This window comes from Phyllostomus discolor, chromosome 1 (assembly GCF_004126475.2).
Source record: "Phyllostomus discolor isolate MPI-MPIP mPhyDis1 chromosome 1, mPhyDis1.pri.v3, whole genome shotgun sequence".
NCBI classification, from domain to species: Eukaryota; Metazoa; Chordata; class Mammalia; order Chiroptera; family Phyllostomidae; genus Phyllostomus; species Phyllostomus discolor.
In genome coordinates this window covers 102,731,629-102,752,942 of record NC_040903.2, presented here as the reverse complement: position 1 = coordinate 102,752,942, position 21,314 = coordinate 102,731,629, and the positions used below count along the sequence as shown (strand labels likewise).

Here is a 21,314-nt window from a genome sequence, read left to right as displayed (position 1 = left end):
ACATATCCTTGCAAAGTTTTTCATTGTTTGTTTCTCTGGAGTGCAACACTCATCCCTGACATTTGAAGGAGATTCAACTGGCTGAGCAGGGTTCTTAAAAAAATTTTTTTCCCCTAAACTTTCTCAGCTGCACTAATTCCTTGACCAGCCAAAGAAATGCTCAAGGGGATATACACTGTGGGGTGGATGGGGGGAAGGGGCCAGATACATCTTGAGAAATTTTCACATATGTAAAACAAATGTCTTCCATTGAGGTTTTTAAAATAGTCCTTTTAAACTTTAACATGTGTCAGGCTAGTGTTCGCTTGGATAATCACAGGCCTGTGCAAACTGGCCCCGATCAGCACACACCAGACACAGAGGCCCATTATCATGAGAATTATGTTTTTTGTTGGTTGTTTTAGTCTTTAAAAAAAAGCTTCTTAACACATTACCTCTAGAACTTTCCCATCTTTACTTCTACTTAGTAAAAAAGGGATACTATGACCCAGCTGGCCAGCTCATTTAGGGACGACACCGTGAACTGTTTCCAAGTTTTCTCCAGGCGCAGTGTTGTCAGGTCTGTGGTTTGCTTCTAGATATTTGGCAAGTGAGTTGATACATATTTTTCACTACTCGTTCTGTATTTTTTGAAGGGAAAGGGGTGATTTAAAGGGGAATTGAATATATTACAGCACCTTATTCTTTTCTTTTTTGTTTGTTGTTTGTTTGCGGAATAGGAAAGCCCATCAGCTTGATAATGGAGGAGAACAATGAGTCCACAGAGAACCCCCAACAAGGCCAGGGGCGGAATAATGCCATGAAGTGTGGGTGGCTGAGGAAGCAAGGAGGCTTTGTCAAGACTTGGCATACCCGCTGGTTTGTGCTCAAGGGAGACCAGCTCTATTATTTCAAAGATGAAGATGAAACCAAGCCCTTGGTAAGTAAGGAAATGAAAAGCGCTGTGGGCCAAGCAGTCTAAGAAGGCAAGGGGTTTGCTTGAGCTCAATGGAGGCTGAGTCCAATCCAAGCTCACTGATGTCCTTCAGTTCACTGGCATCTTTCATATTTTTCTCATTGTTTACCTTGGTTCAAGATAATGACATGGCAAAAGGAGGCAAGTTATATTTGTCTCATATTAATTTTGATTTCTACTAAGCTGGAACATAACGTCTGATTGTCTGGGTCCCTCAAGCAAACTTACTTCATGAGAAAATGTTAATGGACATATGCTAGAACATATATATTGTGGCTAAACATTTTTTCTTTTCTCAAAAATAAGTTGGAAGCACAGAACAGAAAAACTGTAAATGCAGCTCTCAGTAATTTCTGGGATACCTTCAGTATTAATTCTCTGGGGTGCTTTCCTCCATCTTAACTCATGACATATAAATGTGGAGCTACAGCGAATGATGCTGATACTTCCAACCAGCAAACACAATATCTCTGGGAAGAGTTTCTGTGTTTCTTTGTGGTTCCTAAGCAGTATTTTATTTGCTTATATACTTAGTCATTTTCTCAGCCACAAATCTCTAGGCTGAAATGAGAAAGAAGAAAAGTCTCTTATTGTAGCTACAACAAGCTTTCTTAGCTCTGATTCTTGTTTATCAATTAATGAAAGGAGATGTGAACTAAGGTATCATCTCTGGTTTTTCCTTCCTCTACATCTAAAGGAGATGTGTGTGTGTGTATGTGTGTGTGTGTGTGTGTGTGTGTGTGAGAGAGAGAGAGAGAGAGAGAGAGAAAGAGAGAGAGAGAAGAAACATGCTAGACTAGTTTACATAAATATCCCTAACAGTATGTTCTTGAGACTACTTGCCTTGTGTTAAAGTTAGTAACTTAAACAGGAATTTGGATAAGGGCTCTGCTTTAGTATTTTAAATTCCTCAGACATTATAATTTCACAGTTTATAGTCATCTAATTGAATTAGATAAAAATAGTAATGACAACACATACTACAAACCCCAATCATTCTTTGAAATTACTACTATATTTTGATTATGTACCAGAGCCAGGCAGACAGAGGACTAATTATTTATATTCTATGCAATGCTTAAAATAATTCTGTGAGGTAGGATCATCCCCATTTATGCATGTGGACACCAAGGTTTAGGTGCAGTGCAGATGATCCAAAGTTCGTTTTGCTTTTGGTAAATCCAAGTTCCTATGGCCTTAGCCAAAGACCTCATAAAGAATTAATGAGAATGTATTTCCACACCTACTATTGCATTTATCATAGCAAACCAGTAGAGAATCTGGGGTTATCATTACAGATGAAGAAATTGTGGCTTAAAGATAGGAAGTGACGTGACCAAGATCTATAGAGATCAGAGGTGAAGTAGTAGTCTTTTGTTTCTCATCTCATACTCTAGGATTCTTTTTTCACTGCACCTTGTTTTATACCATGTATTACTCACATGAACGTATTATCTGGAATATATAATCATTTTACCAACTCAGAAAATGGGATCAGGTTAATGTGAGAAAACATAGAACAGGGGACATCCAATATGGAGACTTTGATATGAAGGGACATGTTGCAATAAAAGTATGAGTAAGATCTTTGTTTCATGGACTGGGTTGTTAACCAGAATGGGTACAAATTAAATGATTAGTTATGTCTGATCCAGGACCTAAACAAGAAATTAGGGGAGCAGACAGAGGATGCAGGAGCTGAGTGAGTGGAGAATTGGAAGCACACCTAATCAATGTTCTTGTTGCTGAACTCAATGTGCCTTCTAGTAATGAAGATAGGATGTAATAGATCAAATCTGAGTTCAATGTTTCTAAACTGTGAGGATTTGCAGGCTTCCGAGTTCCAGTTTCAGGAACTCTGCCCTAAACTCTTCTGTCGTATTGCCTTGGCTGTGCTTCTCTGTGTACTTTCTCAGGTCTATATAGTCACAGATAGTATTTAGTGCAAGGTAGTTACTTCTTATAAACATTTGAGAATATAAATCAGAAAATGCAAAGACTTCTGATTAATGCAAAAGAAAATCTTCCCTAAAAGGAAAATTACTTTATAGTATTTCTAAGATGTTATATTTTCATATTACTATGTTACTAGTATTGTAGACTTACACAACTGAAATTAACAAAATAGAGTTGTATTGACAAGAAACGGCTAATTCTTATACACACCGAACATAACCTGCCATCATTCCTTTCCAAAAAAGTTTCTGAATGTAGCAGAACAGAAAGAGAGTTTGTCCCTCCTGGTATACCGCAGTGCCAGACACTGAACACCCAGCACTGTAGTAGAGAAATGAGAATTGCTTTACTGCTAGGTGCCATGCAGGAAGAACGAGAAGCTGTTGCTCGAAACTTGAACTCTCCGATGGCTTACAATCAGAAGGTTTTAAGGAGTTAGGGAGAACAGGTATGTGGAATTGACAGTGGGGCAAGTTTTAATGGGAAGATTCTGAAACTTGATCATTTATGGCCAGGGGCTTTTAGTGACCATCTCCCTGGACGATGGATCCTTTGCTTCTGAAAGGGTTTCAGTGTTTAGGTTCCATGTGAATTGGAATAGGGGGGCACAATTCAGTCCATAACGCCTGATATATTGTACAATGATGCTAGTCAATATAATTTCCTCACTTTCTTCACCCCTACCATCACATTTTATCTCTACTAGAACCTAGTGTACCTGTTTTAGTGCATTATATACCTAATTATTTGAACCTAATATTGGTGTTTCATGGTCTTTTTCAAATTGCACCTTGCTTTTCAAATATGCCACTTTTCCAGTACCTTCTTTTTAAGCAAAAGTCAAAAGTGACTGGAGGTGCTCCTCTCTCAGGAGGGAGTACCTCATTTGCAAACAAGACTTCCAGACCTTAGCCAGCTGCCCCCAGCAAATTTTTAAAGGTATCCCACAAAATAAAAAGGGACAACTGTAATAGCATAATCAATAAAATATACTTTAAAAATCATTTTAAAAAGGTATCTTAAATTAAAATTATTTTATATTTAGGATAAACCAAACTAAAATTTTTAAGGTTCTATTATTTTAAAAATAGAAGACACTTCAGTTCCTCAGGGCCAAAATGTTCTCCAGAAACCATTTTTCTACAGTGTCTGCACATACATTGGGACAAACTTTATTCATAAAAATATTTTAAAAATAAACTTGATTTTGGTTGTTTATGGAAAAAAACCAAAGTGATGTATGTAGCCAACTTTTGACCACACATTAATACATTTACAATTTCTGTCACTCATAGGCCACTATGGTAAGAATTTATCTGTTGTATTTTTCCAGCTTTAGGTAATATATTTCTGTTTTTCTAATCTCTAAAATAAAGTCCTATTCGTATTTGGAAAAAAAAGTTAAAAATTATATGGAAGAACCTACTAAAAAAAGATCTCTCATCTATTCTGCACATTCCTTAGGTTTTGGGTAGCTTTTAAAAACAGTTTTTAAAACAGAAAAGTTTTAAAAATAGATTTAAACTGAATTTGTGACAATATAAGTTTGGCTATTTTTATTAATAATCATGACAAATGACTGAGTCTTTATAGACATTGTAACATGGGGGAATCAGCTGAGTCAGACACAGAGTCTGATTATTACGATTATTCTAAAAGTGTGTATACATTTTGTTAAATGCATCCAGTGATACATTTCCAGTACCCTTTTTGAACCATCTGTTTTACTTCTATCATGAAGTATAGTATTACTATACTTCAGCTATACTATACTTTAGCTATTACTTACATAATAGCTAAATCTCATACTAATGAATGTCTCTCACATACCCTTGGTACTAGAATTTGACACTGGAAATCAATGATTTTTAGAAGCCAGTCTGAGACTCCTGTTAAAATTACTAAAATTCAAATAAGCACCAATCCAATTAATGTAGTCTAGACCTTCTACAACAGATATTGATGCAATTGTGTGGGGAAGCCTTTTTCTGGACATGATGAAGATGACACTATTAGGTCAAAGTGGATTTTCCCAATTTAGAGAACAAAGTAATTTTGAGTGAATTATAGCCCGAGGGCTGACCTCTAAATATGCAGGAATTGATTACTGATTTGAAAATAAGCTTGAATTCTACATATTCAATGAAAGTGGTGAGTTAATTAAATCTAGAAATCTCTAAGGAAACTGCTGCTTTCTTTTAAAATATATGAGCCAGAAGAAACCAAAACCTCATTTATGTGTTTAAAATAATACTAAATACCTTGAAACTTGGATTTTATCATCAAATCTAAAGCTGACTTTCTATGTAGCGTCTAAGTTTCTTGGTATTTAAAATGGTACACAAAATGGTGTTCTGCATTATCATAAATTTTTAGGAATTTTTAACTCTTTCCTAGATATGATTATGTCAAGAGAGAGTATTATTAACATAAAATATTATTTTATTCTGCCATTAGCTGAAAAGTTCTTTATTGCTTCAGAAATAATTTAGGCATGGCATTTATTTATTTTAGAGTAGTCAAAAACATGGGCTTTTGAGTCAAATTGTTTGGGCTTAATTTTAATTCATTCACTTAATAATCATAATGCACTGGGTAGTGAGTAAACTGATTTAAGTTTTAATTTACTAATCTTTACAATGAGATAATAATAACATTAAGAGTATTAAATAAAATAGTTTATGTCAAGGATCTTAGAAAGCAGTAGCACATGGTAAGCATAAAGTAAATGTTAGTTATTTTTATCCGATTGGTATGAGAAAAAGTATTTCTTAAGATATTTATACTATTCATTCATTTACTTGATTTTTTTATTCAACACATATTTATAGATTTCTAATGTGCATACCAATAGTATAACACACTGCCCCCCTGCACAATAAGGGTTTCAAAGAAGCTTATTTCTTTCTCAAGTGAAAGACCAAAGTGATTCTAGTAAGTGAAGCATGTGTGCTTTAAACAACTATTTAGAAACAGGCTGCCAGTGGTTTTGCAATTTCAACTTTTTGCTTCCAAATTTACCATAGGGTCAATTTCTTCCCAGATCTAGAAGGAGGGGTATAAAACAAAGTATTGCATAGAAAGTTTAGAAGGACCAGATATGATAGTAGCTCTTATTAGTTCTGTTGGACACAACAGAGTCACATGATCATATCTGGACACAACAGACACAACAGAGTCACATGATCATATCTGACTGCAACAGAGTCACATGATCATATCTGACCGCAAAGGAGGCTGGACATGTAGCCTAGTTTTATTTGGGGTTAGAGAACATGGGTATTGGAAAAGAGTCAGTAGGTGGACAGCTGTTAGAGGGGAAGGAGGCTAGGGGACTTGATGGAAAAGGCCCGAGGGGCTTGGCAAACAAAACAAAACAAAGCAAAACCAAAACCTCATAGACACAGACAGTAGTATGGTGATTACCAGGGAGATGGGGGTGGGGGAGGTAGAAGAGGATAAAGGCAGCATTAATGGTGACAGAAGGAGGCTTGAGTTCGGGTGGTGAACACACAGTATAATATATGGATGATGTATTATATAATTGTACACCTGAAAACTATATAATTTTATTAACCAGTGTCACCCCAATAAACTAAATAAAAACTTTAAAAAACTAAACTAAACAAGTAGCACTATATTAAACTACAGAGCTTCTGCACAGGAAACAATAAATTGAAAAGGCAACCTACAGAATGAGAGAAAATATTTGCAAACAATATATCTCATAAGGGATTAATATCCAAAATATATAAGGAATGTATATAATACAATAGAAATAAAGCAATAATCCCCCACAAGAAAGAAAAACAGCTAGCAGTCTTTGCCACAGATGATCAGGTAATTCTAAACATTTATGAAAATGGTGTTAAATTCCAAAGGATGTTACAGATAATTGCAGTTAATATACAATGTAATGAGTACTTTAATAAGGAAAACATAAGGAACCATGGAAGCCATAGAAAGGGCACCTGTAACTAATTTAAGATTTAGGGAGGGTTTTTCAAAAGAATATACAGGGTCCGACAGGAGTAATGCCCACTTCAGTGGGGTTGGTAGGGTAATAATATGGATGTAATAATTTATAGTTTTAATTTGAACATTTCACCTAAAATATCATATGGTGTGCCTGAATGTGATATTGTTATGTTACAGAGTTACATGCTTATGATTTTGCAGTAAAAAGGGCTATTACTTATGCCAGACCCTATGTATTTAACCAGAGAATTGAAGAAAGGTATAGCTTTATCCCAAGTTATTGGGGGTGGGGGTGTATGTGGCAGACTGACCGGTGTAGGCCATGGCTGTTTTGTGGATTGTTGAGGAATTGATACAGGTCAGGTATTTCAGCACCCAAGAAATAAGACAAGCAGTGATGAGAGATGAATTTGGAGATGTAAGTGTAGAAAGTATGTTAAGAGTCCAGTAAACAGTATTAAGGATTATGAAATCCTTGAGATTTTATATTTCCCTGCTTATATGTACCTTTTTTCCTTGATTTATTGCTAAACAGTTAATATTGGGCTCATTCTATGTATAGCTCACTGTGAAAGAATCTAAAATGCCCACCTGTCCAAAAAGGATCTGATCCTTTTTGGACAGGTAGGCATTGATAATCCTGCAACTCTGTCTGATTTTCCTATAATCAACTGCGTATTTTGTATTATGATGTAATCTCTGGGAAGATGATTGAAAAGAAACTGTGCTACAAACACTTCCATCACCTGTTATGATCTAAGCATACATTGTGGGGATACCAGTCAGGTCAATTTGACTGTAGCCAGAAGGACTGAGAAAGTCTGCTCCAGCTGGAGAGGGTACCTGTAGTGAAGAGCAGCAGAGGATGTCGTGGGAAAAGGCAGGAATTGATGGGTGAGGTGTGATGGCCAGAGCGATCACAGTGTGAGAGGAAATTTTATAGTCATAATTTTCTCTAGAATTGACTATCCAGTTTGGGCACTTGCCTGTGGAGCAGTTGAGCTCATTTGTTTTATGTACAGACTCTGGAGCCAGGCTGCCTGTGTCCAGTGTAGACTGTATAAGAAAACTACCCAGTGTTCCACCTGCATGTCTCCTTTACTGCTCACACAGAACGCTTCACTCCTGACACTTCTAGTCACCAAATGTGTGTGTGTCTGGAGGAGGGGCAGGTCCTGCACACCAAGCAATTCTCTGAGATACCATCTGGCTGTCCTGCTCCCCTACCACTTCATATGCCAACTGCAAGCAGTAGGTCCTCAGGTTACTCACAACTAATTTCTGTCTCACTTGACTACATGTCAGAGGTTCCCATAATTCTTCCCCTCCTCTTGAATTTGATTAACTAGCTAAAGCAGCTCACGAAACTCAGAGAAATACTTAAAATCATTTACCGGTTTATTAAAGGATAGGAAAGGGGTGCAGATGAACAGCCTGATGAAAAGACAGGCAGCGTGAGGCCTGGGAGGGTCCTGAGCACAAGAACTTCTCCCCTGTGCAGTTGGGCGGGCCACCCTCCCCATCCAGGACTATGTTCACCCACCTGGAAGCTCTCCAAACCCTGTACTTTTGGGATTTTTGTGGAGGCATCACCATGAAGACTTGATCAATTATTAACTTTATCTCCTCTCTGGAGGGCTCAGGAGCAGGACTGAAAATTCCAAGCTTCTAAATCAGAGTTTGGTCTTCCTAGTGAGCAGCCCTCATGCAGGAGCCATGCAGGAGGCCCCCCAGAACAGGTTTCATAGAACAAAAGACACTTCTATCAACCATGAAATTATAAGAATTCCTGTGTCAGAAATCAGGGGCAGAGCCCAAATATTAGAACAAAAGATGTTCCTAGTGCTCTCATCACTTAGGAATTCACAAGGGCTTTAGGAGCCCTGTGCCAGCAACCGGGGGCAGAGACCAATATTTCTATTTTCTGTTATTGCACAAATCCATCACTGGTTATAGGCCTTGGTTGAGTTACTTGTTCCTTATGTGGGTAAATTACTTATCTATAGGATGTAAATAATAATAATACTTATCTCACAGAGTAATTGTTAGCAAACAGGAAATGGTGTGTCCAGTAGACCCACAGTACCTAGCCACATATTAAACACTCAATAAATATTAAATATTATTGTTACTATTATCCTCATCACCATCATTTTTAGTGTCTTTGACCATAGAGCACCCTGATACAGCAGTTTAGAAATCAGCATCTGTAATATGTATCTTATTACTTGAATAATGAAAGGAATAATAGATGACCAGCTTGTGTAAGTAATGCCGATGCTGGAGAAGAGAACTTGTTTTTACTTGTGAGCTATGTTGCCAAAGCACAGAACTCATGGAAAGAGTCTCTTAAAAATAACAATGTTCACCTTTGCAGTGTGTCTTTATTTTTGCTTAAATTACTTTTTGGGCTCCATCAGAGCTTATCAAAATGATTATGATGACAGCCAAGAAGACTTGAAGGATTCCCTTTTGAAAAATTGGACCACCTAGAGAGAGGCAGTCCTTTTTCTTGTGAACAGCGTGTACCTAAAAAGTACATATATCTCACATACCTATTCTTCAACACCATTTTTGCAGAGAGAAATATTGGAGTAGAGGCTCTTGAGTTATGCTTCTAACATTTACTCATACTGACTGAAGGTTTTTGTGTTTGATGCAGTTCAGTATACAGAACCAAACAGAGCATAGACGGGCTATCCCTATCTCATTAGCATAAACTTAGGCATATTTCCATATTCCCAAGTAGTGAAGAGAATTTTGGGAAAAAATCAGAATGAGTGAAAATGCAATTTGAACATTTACATTTTTGTGTGAAATATTTCGTAGCCATTTTCCACTTACTCTTTTAGGTTTCTTTAGGGCACTTCATTTTCCTGTCTTCTTTAGTTTTATCCTTTCTAAATTCAGCTGCTCTCTGCTTTTCTAGCACTATTTACATATGTTCATTCATTCAATGACAATTTATCATGTAAACTATATAAATTATAATTTAGAAAACATTTGATCACATTTTATGTACAAGGATCCAACCCAAGATGCATGACTTATTATTCCCACCTTCTGAATTTTGGCTTCTTTCCTTTAGCATAATGGCTTCAAGGCTCAGCCATGTTCTAGCATGAATTAGCACTCCATTTCTTTATATGGTGGAATAATATTCCACTGTATCAATAGGCCACACTTTGTTTATTCATTCTTCAGTTAATAGACGTTTGTTTTATTTCCAATTTTGGACTATTATAAACAATACTGCTTTGAACATTGGTGTAAATGTTTTTGTGTGGATACTTTTCCCCTCTTCAGCTCTCAGGATGGGCAGTACAACCACAGTCCTTGCTGGGATCTCATTACCCAGAGACCTACTTTCCCTGCTTAAACTCAGACTCCTGGAAATTCACACCTGGTTACCATGACTAACATGGTATTGCAGCCTCCTCTAAACTTGCCACAGAATTTTCTCTGCCTAGCATCTTTCTCTAGTTCTTTCATCCACCACTTAGGGATAGGTATAAAGTATCCCAAGCAATGAAAAATGGAGGAGTGAGCAGCCCCCAGTTGCTAGTGTTTATCCTGGTGTTTCTTTACCCCTGACTTGAGAGAATCAGGGATTTCTTGCAAGACTTCTTTTACAAGGCAGGGAGGAGAAGACAGGTGATGATGCTGGCCACAGTGGTAGTATGATTGGGTTGGATTCTGTTCTATTGCCTCTTTTGAACAGTAAGGCACTTAGCATATCTCTATTTCTGGTTTCATATTCCAGAAAGCAGTCTGGGACAATAGGATAATTCTTACTCAAACCCTATTACAAAAATGTATACATTTACATTTTTGTAGCTACAACTCACAATCAAATGTACATATGTTTTTCTTCCAGACAAATGGGACCAATATTCTCAATAATTCTAGAGATCATCAAAGTCCTTCCTGTGTCTGGTTTCTTATGACTATTAACTTTACACATATTCTGTTCCATTTTAGAGCAAGGTCTGTCTACATACACACAAGTATGACTTTTAGTATCTTAAAATACTAAAGTACTGAAGATAGATCATAATAAGCACTCCATAGATTCTAACTTATGATAATTTTTTCTTCTAACTCATTGTTCCTGTTTGTGTTGTAGTCATTGGAAGAGGTTAGCAGGATCAATTTCATTTATTAGCAGAATCCTGAGTTCATTTTTGTAAACCTGGATTTCTACATAAATATATTTTTCTAGGTATGGGATCACAAATACTTAAATAATACATAATTCCTCACTAAAATGAAAAGAAAATAGCTTGGAGAAATAGATGCACAGCTTTTACTGTGGCCAATCTTAAGAAATTATAATGTAGGTGACTAGAATAAAGAACTGAACCTGTAGATATGAGCTCAGTGACCTAGTTGAGGGTTAAATGTGCTGTAGTTCTGGCCTACTTGCATTATACACTGATTATTTGAATAAACCAACATAACCCTAACTTAACTGTGTTACTTAACATTCGTAACCTCTTCTAAGGAAGATGGGAAACAGCAGCAGTTAAGATGCTAGTACATTTTCAAAGAGCTTTGTGTTGCCAAATTCCTTTATCAATTTTGAATCCTTTTTTTTAATGTGCAGTCTTAATATATATGTTTGCTCTAGATTTTAAAGGAGATTTCTACATTCTGTTAATTTTTGTTTTTTATAATAGACACAGTAGTACAAGAGCCAAGGGCTCTCTTGGGTCATGACTTTATTCTTGCATTAATAAGTTAATGTCGCCTTGTATTAGTAACTTCTGTGCTTCCTCTGTTAAATGAAGAATTGAAACCAGTGGTTTTATAGTTGCTTCTCTATTCCAGGTTTCTAGAAGTTTTGCTTAGCCCCCACAAACACTTTGGCTTTTTAAAAATTAAAGTCTCATGATTCTTCCAGTAAGCTAATACTTTTATTTCCTAAATCATTACATTTGACTGTAAAATATGCATTGTAATATCCACAGATATTTTAGAAATGGGTAATTTATTTTTAGAGTATCCTGTGGGAAAATGAACAGTAATTCCATCTTCAAACTACACAAAAATGTTATAAATGTTCTAAGTGGATTATGTTAATCTGCAGTTTGAATATTTAAGCAAAAATCTTTAGTGTAGGCTGTTTTAGTCATTGTCATAGGCAGTGACATAATTGCTTATCTAAAATACTCAGTTTTCAAAACATCCTTTTTCAAGTGTTATCATTTCATATGACTTGTAATAAAAAATGTAGTATATGAAATGTTTCTTTTTAACTTTAGCAATACTTGAGCATATTCTAAAGATACTGATGAGTTTACTCCCTCTGAAGTCTTTTCCTTCCAAAATAATGAGATACAAGGCATAGAAAACTTGGCTGGATTTCTAAAAAACGTGTATAACTCATTTGTCAGACTTGCTTACTCCTTGAAATTGTATCAATGAATTCATTTTTCAAAGTAAAGACTGTGACATTCTTTGTGTCTCTATCAAAAACCTTTATAATGGGGTCAATTTAAATATGGGGTATTAATTTTCCAATTCTTGTAACAGATTTTAGTATTATCGGGGAAAAAATACTACCTAAAAATATTTATGGATCTCAGGTAATAGTCTGAGTTGAAAATTTTGTCATATTTTAATTAAGATATTTGAATCACAAAATTCGTTTTGATCATAGGAACAATAATTTTTAGAAACAGCATTTGCCTTCTCAAATTCATATCTGTGATCAGCTACTTCAAGAGAAATTGCATTTTTGTTTTCAAGCTTTTCTCCCTCTTCTCTCCAGATTGGGAATCTGGAGTTGTGTGGTATTGTCAGTCCCCACAGACCTTTATTACATGGAATTCCACACTTTTGTTACTTTTCTGTCTGTTTTGATGTCTGAGATTTTCATATTTTTCTCTTGTATATTATATTAGCAGTTTTCTGAAATCTCATAAACCAATATAGTGGTAAGCTTTCTTATTTTCAAATATAATTAACTCAAGCCATTCTTCAATTTTTTAATTAACGTGACAATTACAAATAGTTACAATTAATAAAAAATGAAGATACATTTTAAAAGATAATCCCTCAGTTTTCTGTGGCTTTACAGGAAGATAAAACAAATATATGTGCTAAGGCTAACAGTCAACTAAACGAGGCAGAATGGTGATAAAAATAATATAAAGCTGGGAAGGGCAAAAAAAATATTCTGAGGAGGAGGGCAAAATCCAAACTGGTGTCAAGAAGTTTTTGAATATGTATAATGATCAAGTAGAGCAAAAAAGAATAAATGGATACTCACTTTAATAAATAGGAATATAGTTTTCATAGAGCCTTGCTGAAGAGTGCTATACCTTTTGAAATAATAACAATTTAATGGCCTCCTCAGGGTCCTAGGAATTATGTTAATAACTCATAATTTTTACTAAGAAGTTCTAGGAGAGGGGTGTTGGCCTTCTGAAGATGAAACTTGGCTGTTTTGGAGGTGTGTTGACTGTTTTGGAGGAGACTGTGAATCTAAGATCAGCTGCAGAGCCTGCTAAAATCCATCACCCTACACCTAACACTCATTTTTTGAAGCTGTTCATGGAATGAAGCTCTGTTAGCTCTGTAGGCATTTGCAGGCAGTCTCCAGTTTTATTTGTTTCACATTATACCACTCTAATCCATCAACACCATCTAATATAAACCTGAGTTTTATCTCCAGCTGTCTTTACAAAATCATATAATGAAGAAGATTCATGGACAAAGCAGACGTGATGCATTCTGTGTCTGACACAAGACACACGTAATTGTCTGCTAAATTACTATAGATAAAATAGAAATGGCAAATGAGGAAAAAATACAGGGAATGGTCTTCTTGGACATGGGAAAGGAAACTGAGGAGGCCATGCACTAGCCTATCTAACCTACCTTCTGCTACTCATTTTTGTGGATTCTATGGAAGGAAATCTGGAATGTATCTTTGGTGACTGAAATCCTAGAAAGGAACCTGAAAGGATTCAGGGTAAAGGTGTTCTTTTAAACTCTTTTTCCATTTTAGGGTTATGACTTTAGAAGACAAAAAGGCTAGGGGTCTATGATGTTGAAAAAAAGATTTGGGCATTTCCAGTAAAAAAATAAAATTGAACTTTATAATTTCATGAAATTGAATAGGTGAAATATGTTCAGCTTCCCTTCCATTCTCCATTGTCCACCCCAAGAAAAGGAAGCTCTGCTTTGGTGGGTCATGCTTGAGGGCTCTTTTACTGGCCACTGCGCAAGTTAGGGTTCACTGTAATGGGTTCACTGTAATGGGTTCAAAAGGTCAATATGGAGCATGCTCAGACCATAGATTCTTCCCCGATCCCACTTTAGTTCCCTAGGGACTACTATCATGAAGGAAAAAGTACCAATTATTTCTTTATCCTTTCCATTTAGCTTTTTCTTGTCCCAACCTATAAAAGACAGTCCTAACCTCTCATTGGAGGAACAATTTCTGACTCCCCCAATTCACCTGATTTTTGAAGTTTCTTTTTTTTATTTCTCTGTCTTGCTTTTATTCTTTTTCTCTATTCTATCTTCCAGCAACTGGCTCCCCTCTCTTTTGCCCCTCTCTAAGAAAGTCACAATAGAAGTTTCCTTGCTTTGGAGCATTGTCTTCTTTCTCTCTCTTTGTCTCTCTCTCTCTCTTCCTTTCTTCCTCTCACTCTTGTCTCCATTCTTATAGCTCTTGCTGGGATGAGGATTTCATCCAAGTGGACTTGGATTTTGGCTGTGGGGTAGAAGTAAAGGAGGGAAGACACTGCAGTTCAAGACCATTTACACTCACCTTGCAGAGGGAAAGGAATCTTCCTTTGCTAATACATTACAGGGTTGGGCAAAAGTAGGTTTACAGTTGTGAGTACATGAAATGGGGTAATTATTCTTATTTTTTAATTATTGTATTATTTTTTAAAATTTTTTTATATTATTTATTTTTAGAGAAGGAATGGAGGGAGAAAGAGAGAGAGAGAGAGAAACATCAATGCGTGGTTGCTAGGGGTCATGGCCTGAAACCCAGGCATGTACCCTGAGTGAGAATCAAACCCATGACACTGGTTTGCAGCCCACACTCAATCCACTGAGCTACACCAGCCAGGGCTGCATTATTTTCTATATGAACAACTGTAAACCTGCTTCTACCTAACCCTGTGTTATCTGAGACCTATGTAGGAGCTTTGGCTCAAGGCCTGAGCCAATAGTAAAGTGTTAGGGGGCTTGCTTTACTACCTTTGTGTATAGTCTTATGATTATAGGTGATTAGTTAAAAGATGTTTCTACCTTATCTGTCAAATGTCATCATAATACCATTTTAGTGGTACCGCAACCCATATACCGTAAACAGAATGGAGCCTGGATATCAACTGCTCCAAGTCTACCATTTTGTAGAAGAGGAAGCTGAGGGCGAGAGAAGACTGCATGTTTGTACATAGGGGTTCCCATGCTTAACGAAGAAGAGAATTGCTAGATTAACACAGGCCATGTTTTGGGCAGTTTCAAAGCTAGGTCTTCTGCTGTAAGCACAGGAACCAGAGAATAGGCCACAATCCAAGATGTGCCTGCTTCTTAAAATGGGAAATTAGTGAATTCTCTATCAGATTTTTAAAAGAATTCATATAAATTTAAAAAATCTATGTAACTATTATATAATTGAGGCTGTCTCATGTGTTCAATAGCTGTGTTTTGTTTATAACTACATTAGGCCCAAATAGTATTCCTTAATTGACTCAATTAAAAAAAAAAAAACAGATACATTTAATTTGGGAAATGTTGCATTCCCTAAGAGTGAAGGCCAAATGGTGTCTCCATACAGTTCTGTCTGAATAAAGGTTTCTCAGTTATTGGAACATAGATTAGTTGTAGGCAAATTAAACTGTCACATACCCCTGTGCTACAGTAATCAGCACCTAATTCATGCTATGAGTGATAATTAATTTTTAAATATATACAATAGATTACATTAATATTGATAATTTAAATTATATCAGTTTTTTAGCTTGTTCAGTTGTTGATTTGTAAATTTTTTGAGTTTTATGTTAATACATTATTTTATTACCATAAACAGTACAGGGCAGGGCAAAACTAGGTTTACAGTTGTTTGTATGGAAAATTATATGATAATTAAGAAATAATACAAGAATAAACCTTGTGTTTCACATATAACTGTAAACCTGCTTTTGCCTCACCTTGTACGTAAAAGTTCTTTGTTTTAGAAGTACATATATCTGACGTCCAGTAATCTAAGGAAGCAACATGTTAACAGGTGAAAAAAAATATAGTTGTGTTGATCTCTCAGAATTGATAGCCTAAAACTGTTGGCTTCCTTTCCCTTTTCTTTTTTCCACCCTCCCTTTCTTCTGTATTAATTCCTGAATAGATGTATGCATGATGACATATGCCAGATATAGTGCTTGATGTAAAACAAGTCTCATGAAGTTAAGTTATAAGGGAGGAGACAGGAAGTGCTGTGAAGGAAATGAATAGGTACCTATAGAGACAACAGTGATATAGTGGTGGTGGTGGTGGTAGGGGCTGAACAGTGAATAAAACCTAGTGATGCAAGCAAAAGAGGGAAAACAAGCCTGTGTGCTAGTAACATCATTAATAAGGGGTTCCCGGCATCACTGTCTTTATCTTGGAAATGGTTTCAGCCCAACCAACAGGCAGTGTTGCTTTTCTCCATCAATCTGTCCACAGAATGCTATGTGTCCACAGAATGTCCACTTAATGCTCTGTGTGCACATAAATGGACTATCCACTAATGTCCCCTTTTGCTTTTTAATCCTGTATTGATTTCTTGCTTGCTAAATTCCTTGTGCTGTCCTTTAATATAATAGTTTGTGTTTATTTGTTTAAGAGAAAATAAAAGCATGTATCATTTCACTCTGCCCTTCCACATTTCCTTTCTGTATTCTCTGACCAGCTTGGGAGATGGGGCGGAAATTAGTAGCTTCCTCTTGTGAATTCCCATAGAATCTGGTGAACATCTGTTTGATAACACTTGTCACATAGGTTTGCTGTTATTTCTCCCATCTCACTGTGATTTTCTGAGTCCAAAAACCTTCTCATGTAGCACAGTGTTTGGCACACAGTGCATATTCAATTCACGTCCATTGGCTGAAGGAGTATCATAAACTCGTGTTCAACATGAACATTTGATTCTTCAAAGTGTATGTTATAAAAAATAATTATGCAGGAGTATGCATTTTTCAAAGTGATGACTCTCCATTTTTATATCTGAGACTGTTTTACATTAGTAATAGAGGTTAAAATAAACTAAATTTTATTTCATTTCTGAGGTTTAAAAACTTTAGCATTATACTTTGTTCTCAGTGTGAAGTTTGTAACATCCTTGGGAAGGAGTATAAAGGCAGTGATTACTGAAGCCTTTGTACCTTGAATACTTAACCTCTCCTTCAGACACATGAAATTTCTAACTTAATTTTAACTGAATTAAAATGGAGATGTATGAGAAGTTGTCTCCTCGCTAAAGGATATCACGTGTTATTCTTTGACATAAATTACCTGCAAGGTGAAGCTTTCAGAGGAAGATGACTTTGTAAAATAAATTGCCTTGGGCCTCAGAGGCATCGGCCTATGATGGGTAGAAGTTCTTTAAACTTTACCGCCTCTTTTTAGCTCTGCAGAGTGAAGTCTATGGGCATTTGCATCAATATGGATTATTTTTGATAACCAATAAAATTGGGGTTTAGTAAGGATCAGAGGATCTGTATTTTAGTCCTAACTTTGCCACTTAACACCTGAACAATAAATGACTCTAAAGCCTCATTTCCTCATCTCAAAAAAAGAAGATTGCATTGGAGAACATAAAATATTTCTTCTAGCTTGAATTTTGATAAATGTTGAAATAAACCTTTTATTAATATTCCATGAATTCTATTAACCTTGTAATGAAAAAAAAGCCAAAGGATAGGACATCATTGTAGCATTGGTAAATTTGACTGAGGGAAGGAATTTCTATTTTTTAATTTAATATTTGAACAAGTTTTTTTAATCACGTAATCATAATAATGGCCAGTTTGGGGACAATCTGAAAACTAACTAGGTTGTGAATCTTATTTCTGTTAATACCTTCTGTACCTCTGGCTAACCCATTAATTAAAGATGTGTAAAGTTTTCATTTCTTTTGGTTCCCAATATCAAGCTGTCTTCACCTTTGGTCCTTTCTTTTGAGCCTAATAATTCTCTTGGATACAGCCAGAAACATATTGGGTTGGTCAAGGTGGAGGGTGAGTGTGCTTCAGGGAAGCCGACGTGACAGGCTGCTGCTGTTGTTAACCTGGACAGAGGAACTCTGTCCTTCACAGCAAAAGTAAAGGACACTGACTTTTGAGACACAATTTTACATTTTGTTTTTGTTTGTTCTTTTTCTTTTGAGGACTTCAGTTTTCAGATATCAATTGTCAAAAATATTTTGATAAACATATATAGCACATATTAATTCTGTATATTAAAGAATCTTTCAAAGTAGATTCAGAAGTTAAAAAATGAAATATGGATTTTCATTTTATAATATGTTCTTCCTGATTGTAAGCTCAAAAATTAGATTGGATATTTTTCAGATATTGCTACAAATTTTCATAATATTCCACACTTTTTACCAATTACTATCATGTATATTTTCCATGTTAATTTAGATTATTTCCCTTGTCAAAAGGGAAGGACACTTCCACCTTAAGGCAATGCTTAATGTGTGATTGCCAGACAGTGAATTGATAGCTCAAAGATGCAAATGTTTAGAAAGTGACTATTTAATATAAATGAATTTTAATTTGTTTTGAATGAGAAAACTTCCTTCAACCTTCTCTTCTTCCCTCCCTCCCTCTTCTTCCTCCTCCTTCTTCTCTCCCTCTCTCTCTCGCACTCTTTCCTTTGTTTCTTCTTTATAAAATTAAAATAAACACAGAGTAACTCCATGTGCCATGCTTATCCACCAGTAGACTATACTTTACAGAAGACCCAATTTTACTGCTAGGAGTTCACTGCACCTTTTATCAAAAATTTTAATGTACTATTAAGTTGATCTAAATGTATTTTATTTAAAATTTAATATAAATACCCTTACTTTTTTCAACCAGCTTGCCATAATTCTTAGAACTGTATACAGGGGAAAAGTTATAGAGTAATCAAATATGTGAAGACCACTGGTCTTAGTTTTTATATCTGCAAAATTAAAAGAATTAACATGAAAGAGTTTATAATGTTCTTCTCATGCAGTATCACTAACCCATAGGATCTGCATTTTATCCAACTGGCTAGCACTGTTGGATCCTACTTCTACCAATCATTACCTTTCATTTTTATCAAAACACACACATTCCTATAGCATTCTTTTCAGAACTAGGGAGTGAGTTGGGAAAACCAGAATGGTGAAGTGTAATACTTGAATGCAAAACTTGAGGGGTAACTAGCTTGTGCATTGTAATTAGTATAAGGCATGCCATAGGTCATTAGTTAAAATATTAAAACTTTCAGAAAACTTTTTGTAAAATTCAGCATGTTCAAGATTGTCTCTATAATACTCATTTGCACTCTGACATTTCTTCACAGAAGAGAGAAGGATGGCCTTGTAGCTAGAGCCCCGAGAATTGATTATAAGTCAAAACATAACTATGTCAAAGGATTATTTTGAACATTAAATGAGATGCGTGATTTGAGGTACTTAGTATGGGATCTGGAATGTAGGAAATATGAAGTAAATGTTAGCTAGGGGTACTACCATTCCACAACCAACCAGAACCATTATCCACAATGACACAGCAAACTTATGTTGTCATGGTAGAAGCAAAAACAAGTTTAAAAACCCCTCACCTTAACCTATACAATCTAACCTATGATCCTTCCCAAAAAAGACTTGCCTACTCCATCCAAGCACTCCTTCCTATTAGCCTAATAAATATCTTTGAATCATTCTTAATATGGCATTCCAGACAGCCACCCAAAAAACTGGTCAGAGTTTGAGAGATAATATCTATCTGCCAGCTCAGCCTTAGATTTAATAGCCATTGACTTGGTTCTTTAATCAGTATGTCAAGAAAGGAACCTTATTTTCTATTTCAGGCTACTAACTAAAACAATGTCCACCGCTTCTGAGTACAAGAATAAAAATACCAAGAGCCCATCAGAAAGTAATGGAGGCCCATTCTCTCTAAAATATGTGGCTTCAACAAATAATATGCCTCATGTATTGAATAAACTTTGCAGAACATGGAAACTTTCCTCTCATCAAACAACTGGTATATATTAAACTAGTAACCTAAACACAACAAAAGCATAATCTCTTTCTCAGGTTGATGGAGTACATCAGGCAATGGGAAGCTCCTTTCCATTCAGACACTCGATGTAACAAGGTCCCACTAGAAATGAGTATCTCTTGGCTACAGTGGGTACATTGTTTATTTTGTGTCCAGTTAATTTTGTACCTAGAAAGGGGTAACATGAAGCACTTAAGTGTAAAAAAATCAGGTGGTGGTTATAGTTATCCAGGAGGAAAGTGGCAAAGTTTCTTTAAAGAGCCAAGCCAATCTTTATCTAGGTTGAGATTCATGGTTTTATTTTCTTACTGAATTTCAATGTGTAGCATTTTATTGCAAGTGCAAAAAACTGCTGAATTAGAAAATCCATTTTTTTCCTTCTTGGTTTATGTAAAAACACTTTGGGGAATGTAGTGGAAAGTTTCTGTCACATAACTGGGTTTGGTAGAGAGCTACAAATAAGGGCTATGAAAGAAGTGGAAAACAGAAGAGGGGAGAATGAAAACAAACCTCACAGGATAGTTTCAGAGAGAACAAAGTAATTAAAAATGAAACATTTCAAAGACAGGTGTAACCTGTGAATTATATGATATATAAACTGTCTTCATTTCCTGAGGGGACTATAATGTAGGGATAGGCATCACGGTGTGATGGGCTCAGTTTGCTTGGTACTTCTAAAGCAATCAGTAAAATGTTTGGGTTGACCCAGTGATAATTATCTCAAATACAGCAAAAACAATGCCTTGGTCTGGTTTACCACTAAGAACTGACACTTTCCCAACCTCTGGATCCTTCCTGAATACCAGGGCCTAGCATACATATTCATAATATAACTACTTCCATGAGAGAACTGATCTCACTTTTCTTTTAGTTAAAAATTATTATCATTTTGGAAGATGATGGAGTAGGAAACACCAGGTGTCTGTCTTCCCACCTGGACAAAAATTGCATTGGCAAAATCTGGCTGATGTAACTATTTTGGAACTCTGGATTCTATAGAAGGCTTGCAACTTCCTGGGGAAGACTTGGACAGTAAGTTGCTGTTAATTTTGGTCAATTTCAGCTCTTGCACAGTAGCAGCTACCCATTCTCTATTTTAAGCTACTTGTGAACATGTTTTAGGAGCAGTATGCACACAGCTTGTTGGAGCTAGGGTA

General features: G+C 35.9%; 1 protein-coding gene across 1 annotated transcript in view; it reads left to right on the top strand.

Moving 5' to 3' along the window:
• ARHGAP24 (Rho GTPase activating protein 24) overlaps positions 1-21,314 on the top strand; it is a 482,616-nt gene that overhangs the window by 80,938 nt on the left and 380,364 nt on the right. The window contains exon 2 of the mRNA XM_028505858.2: positions 720-919. Within this exon, the coding sequence (XP_028361659.1) occupies positions 740-919 (180 nt within the window). The 5' untranslated portion in view covers positions 720-739. The remainder of the gene's footprint in view (positions 1-719; positions 920-21,314) is intronic.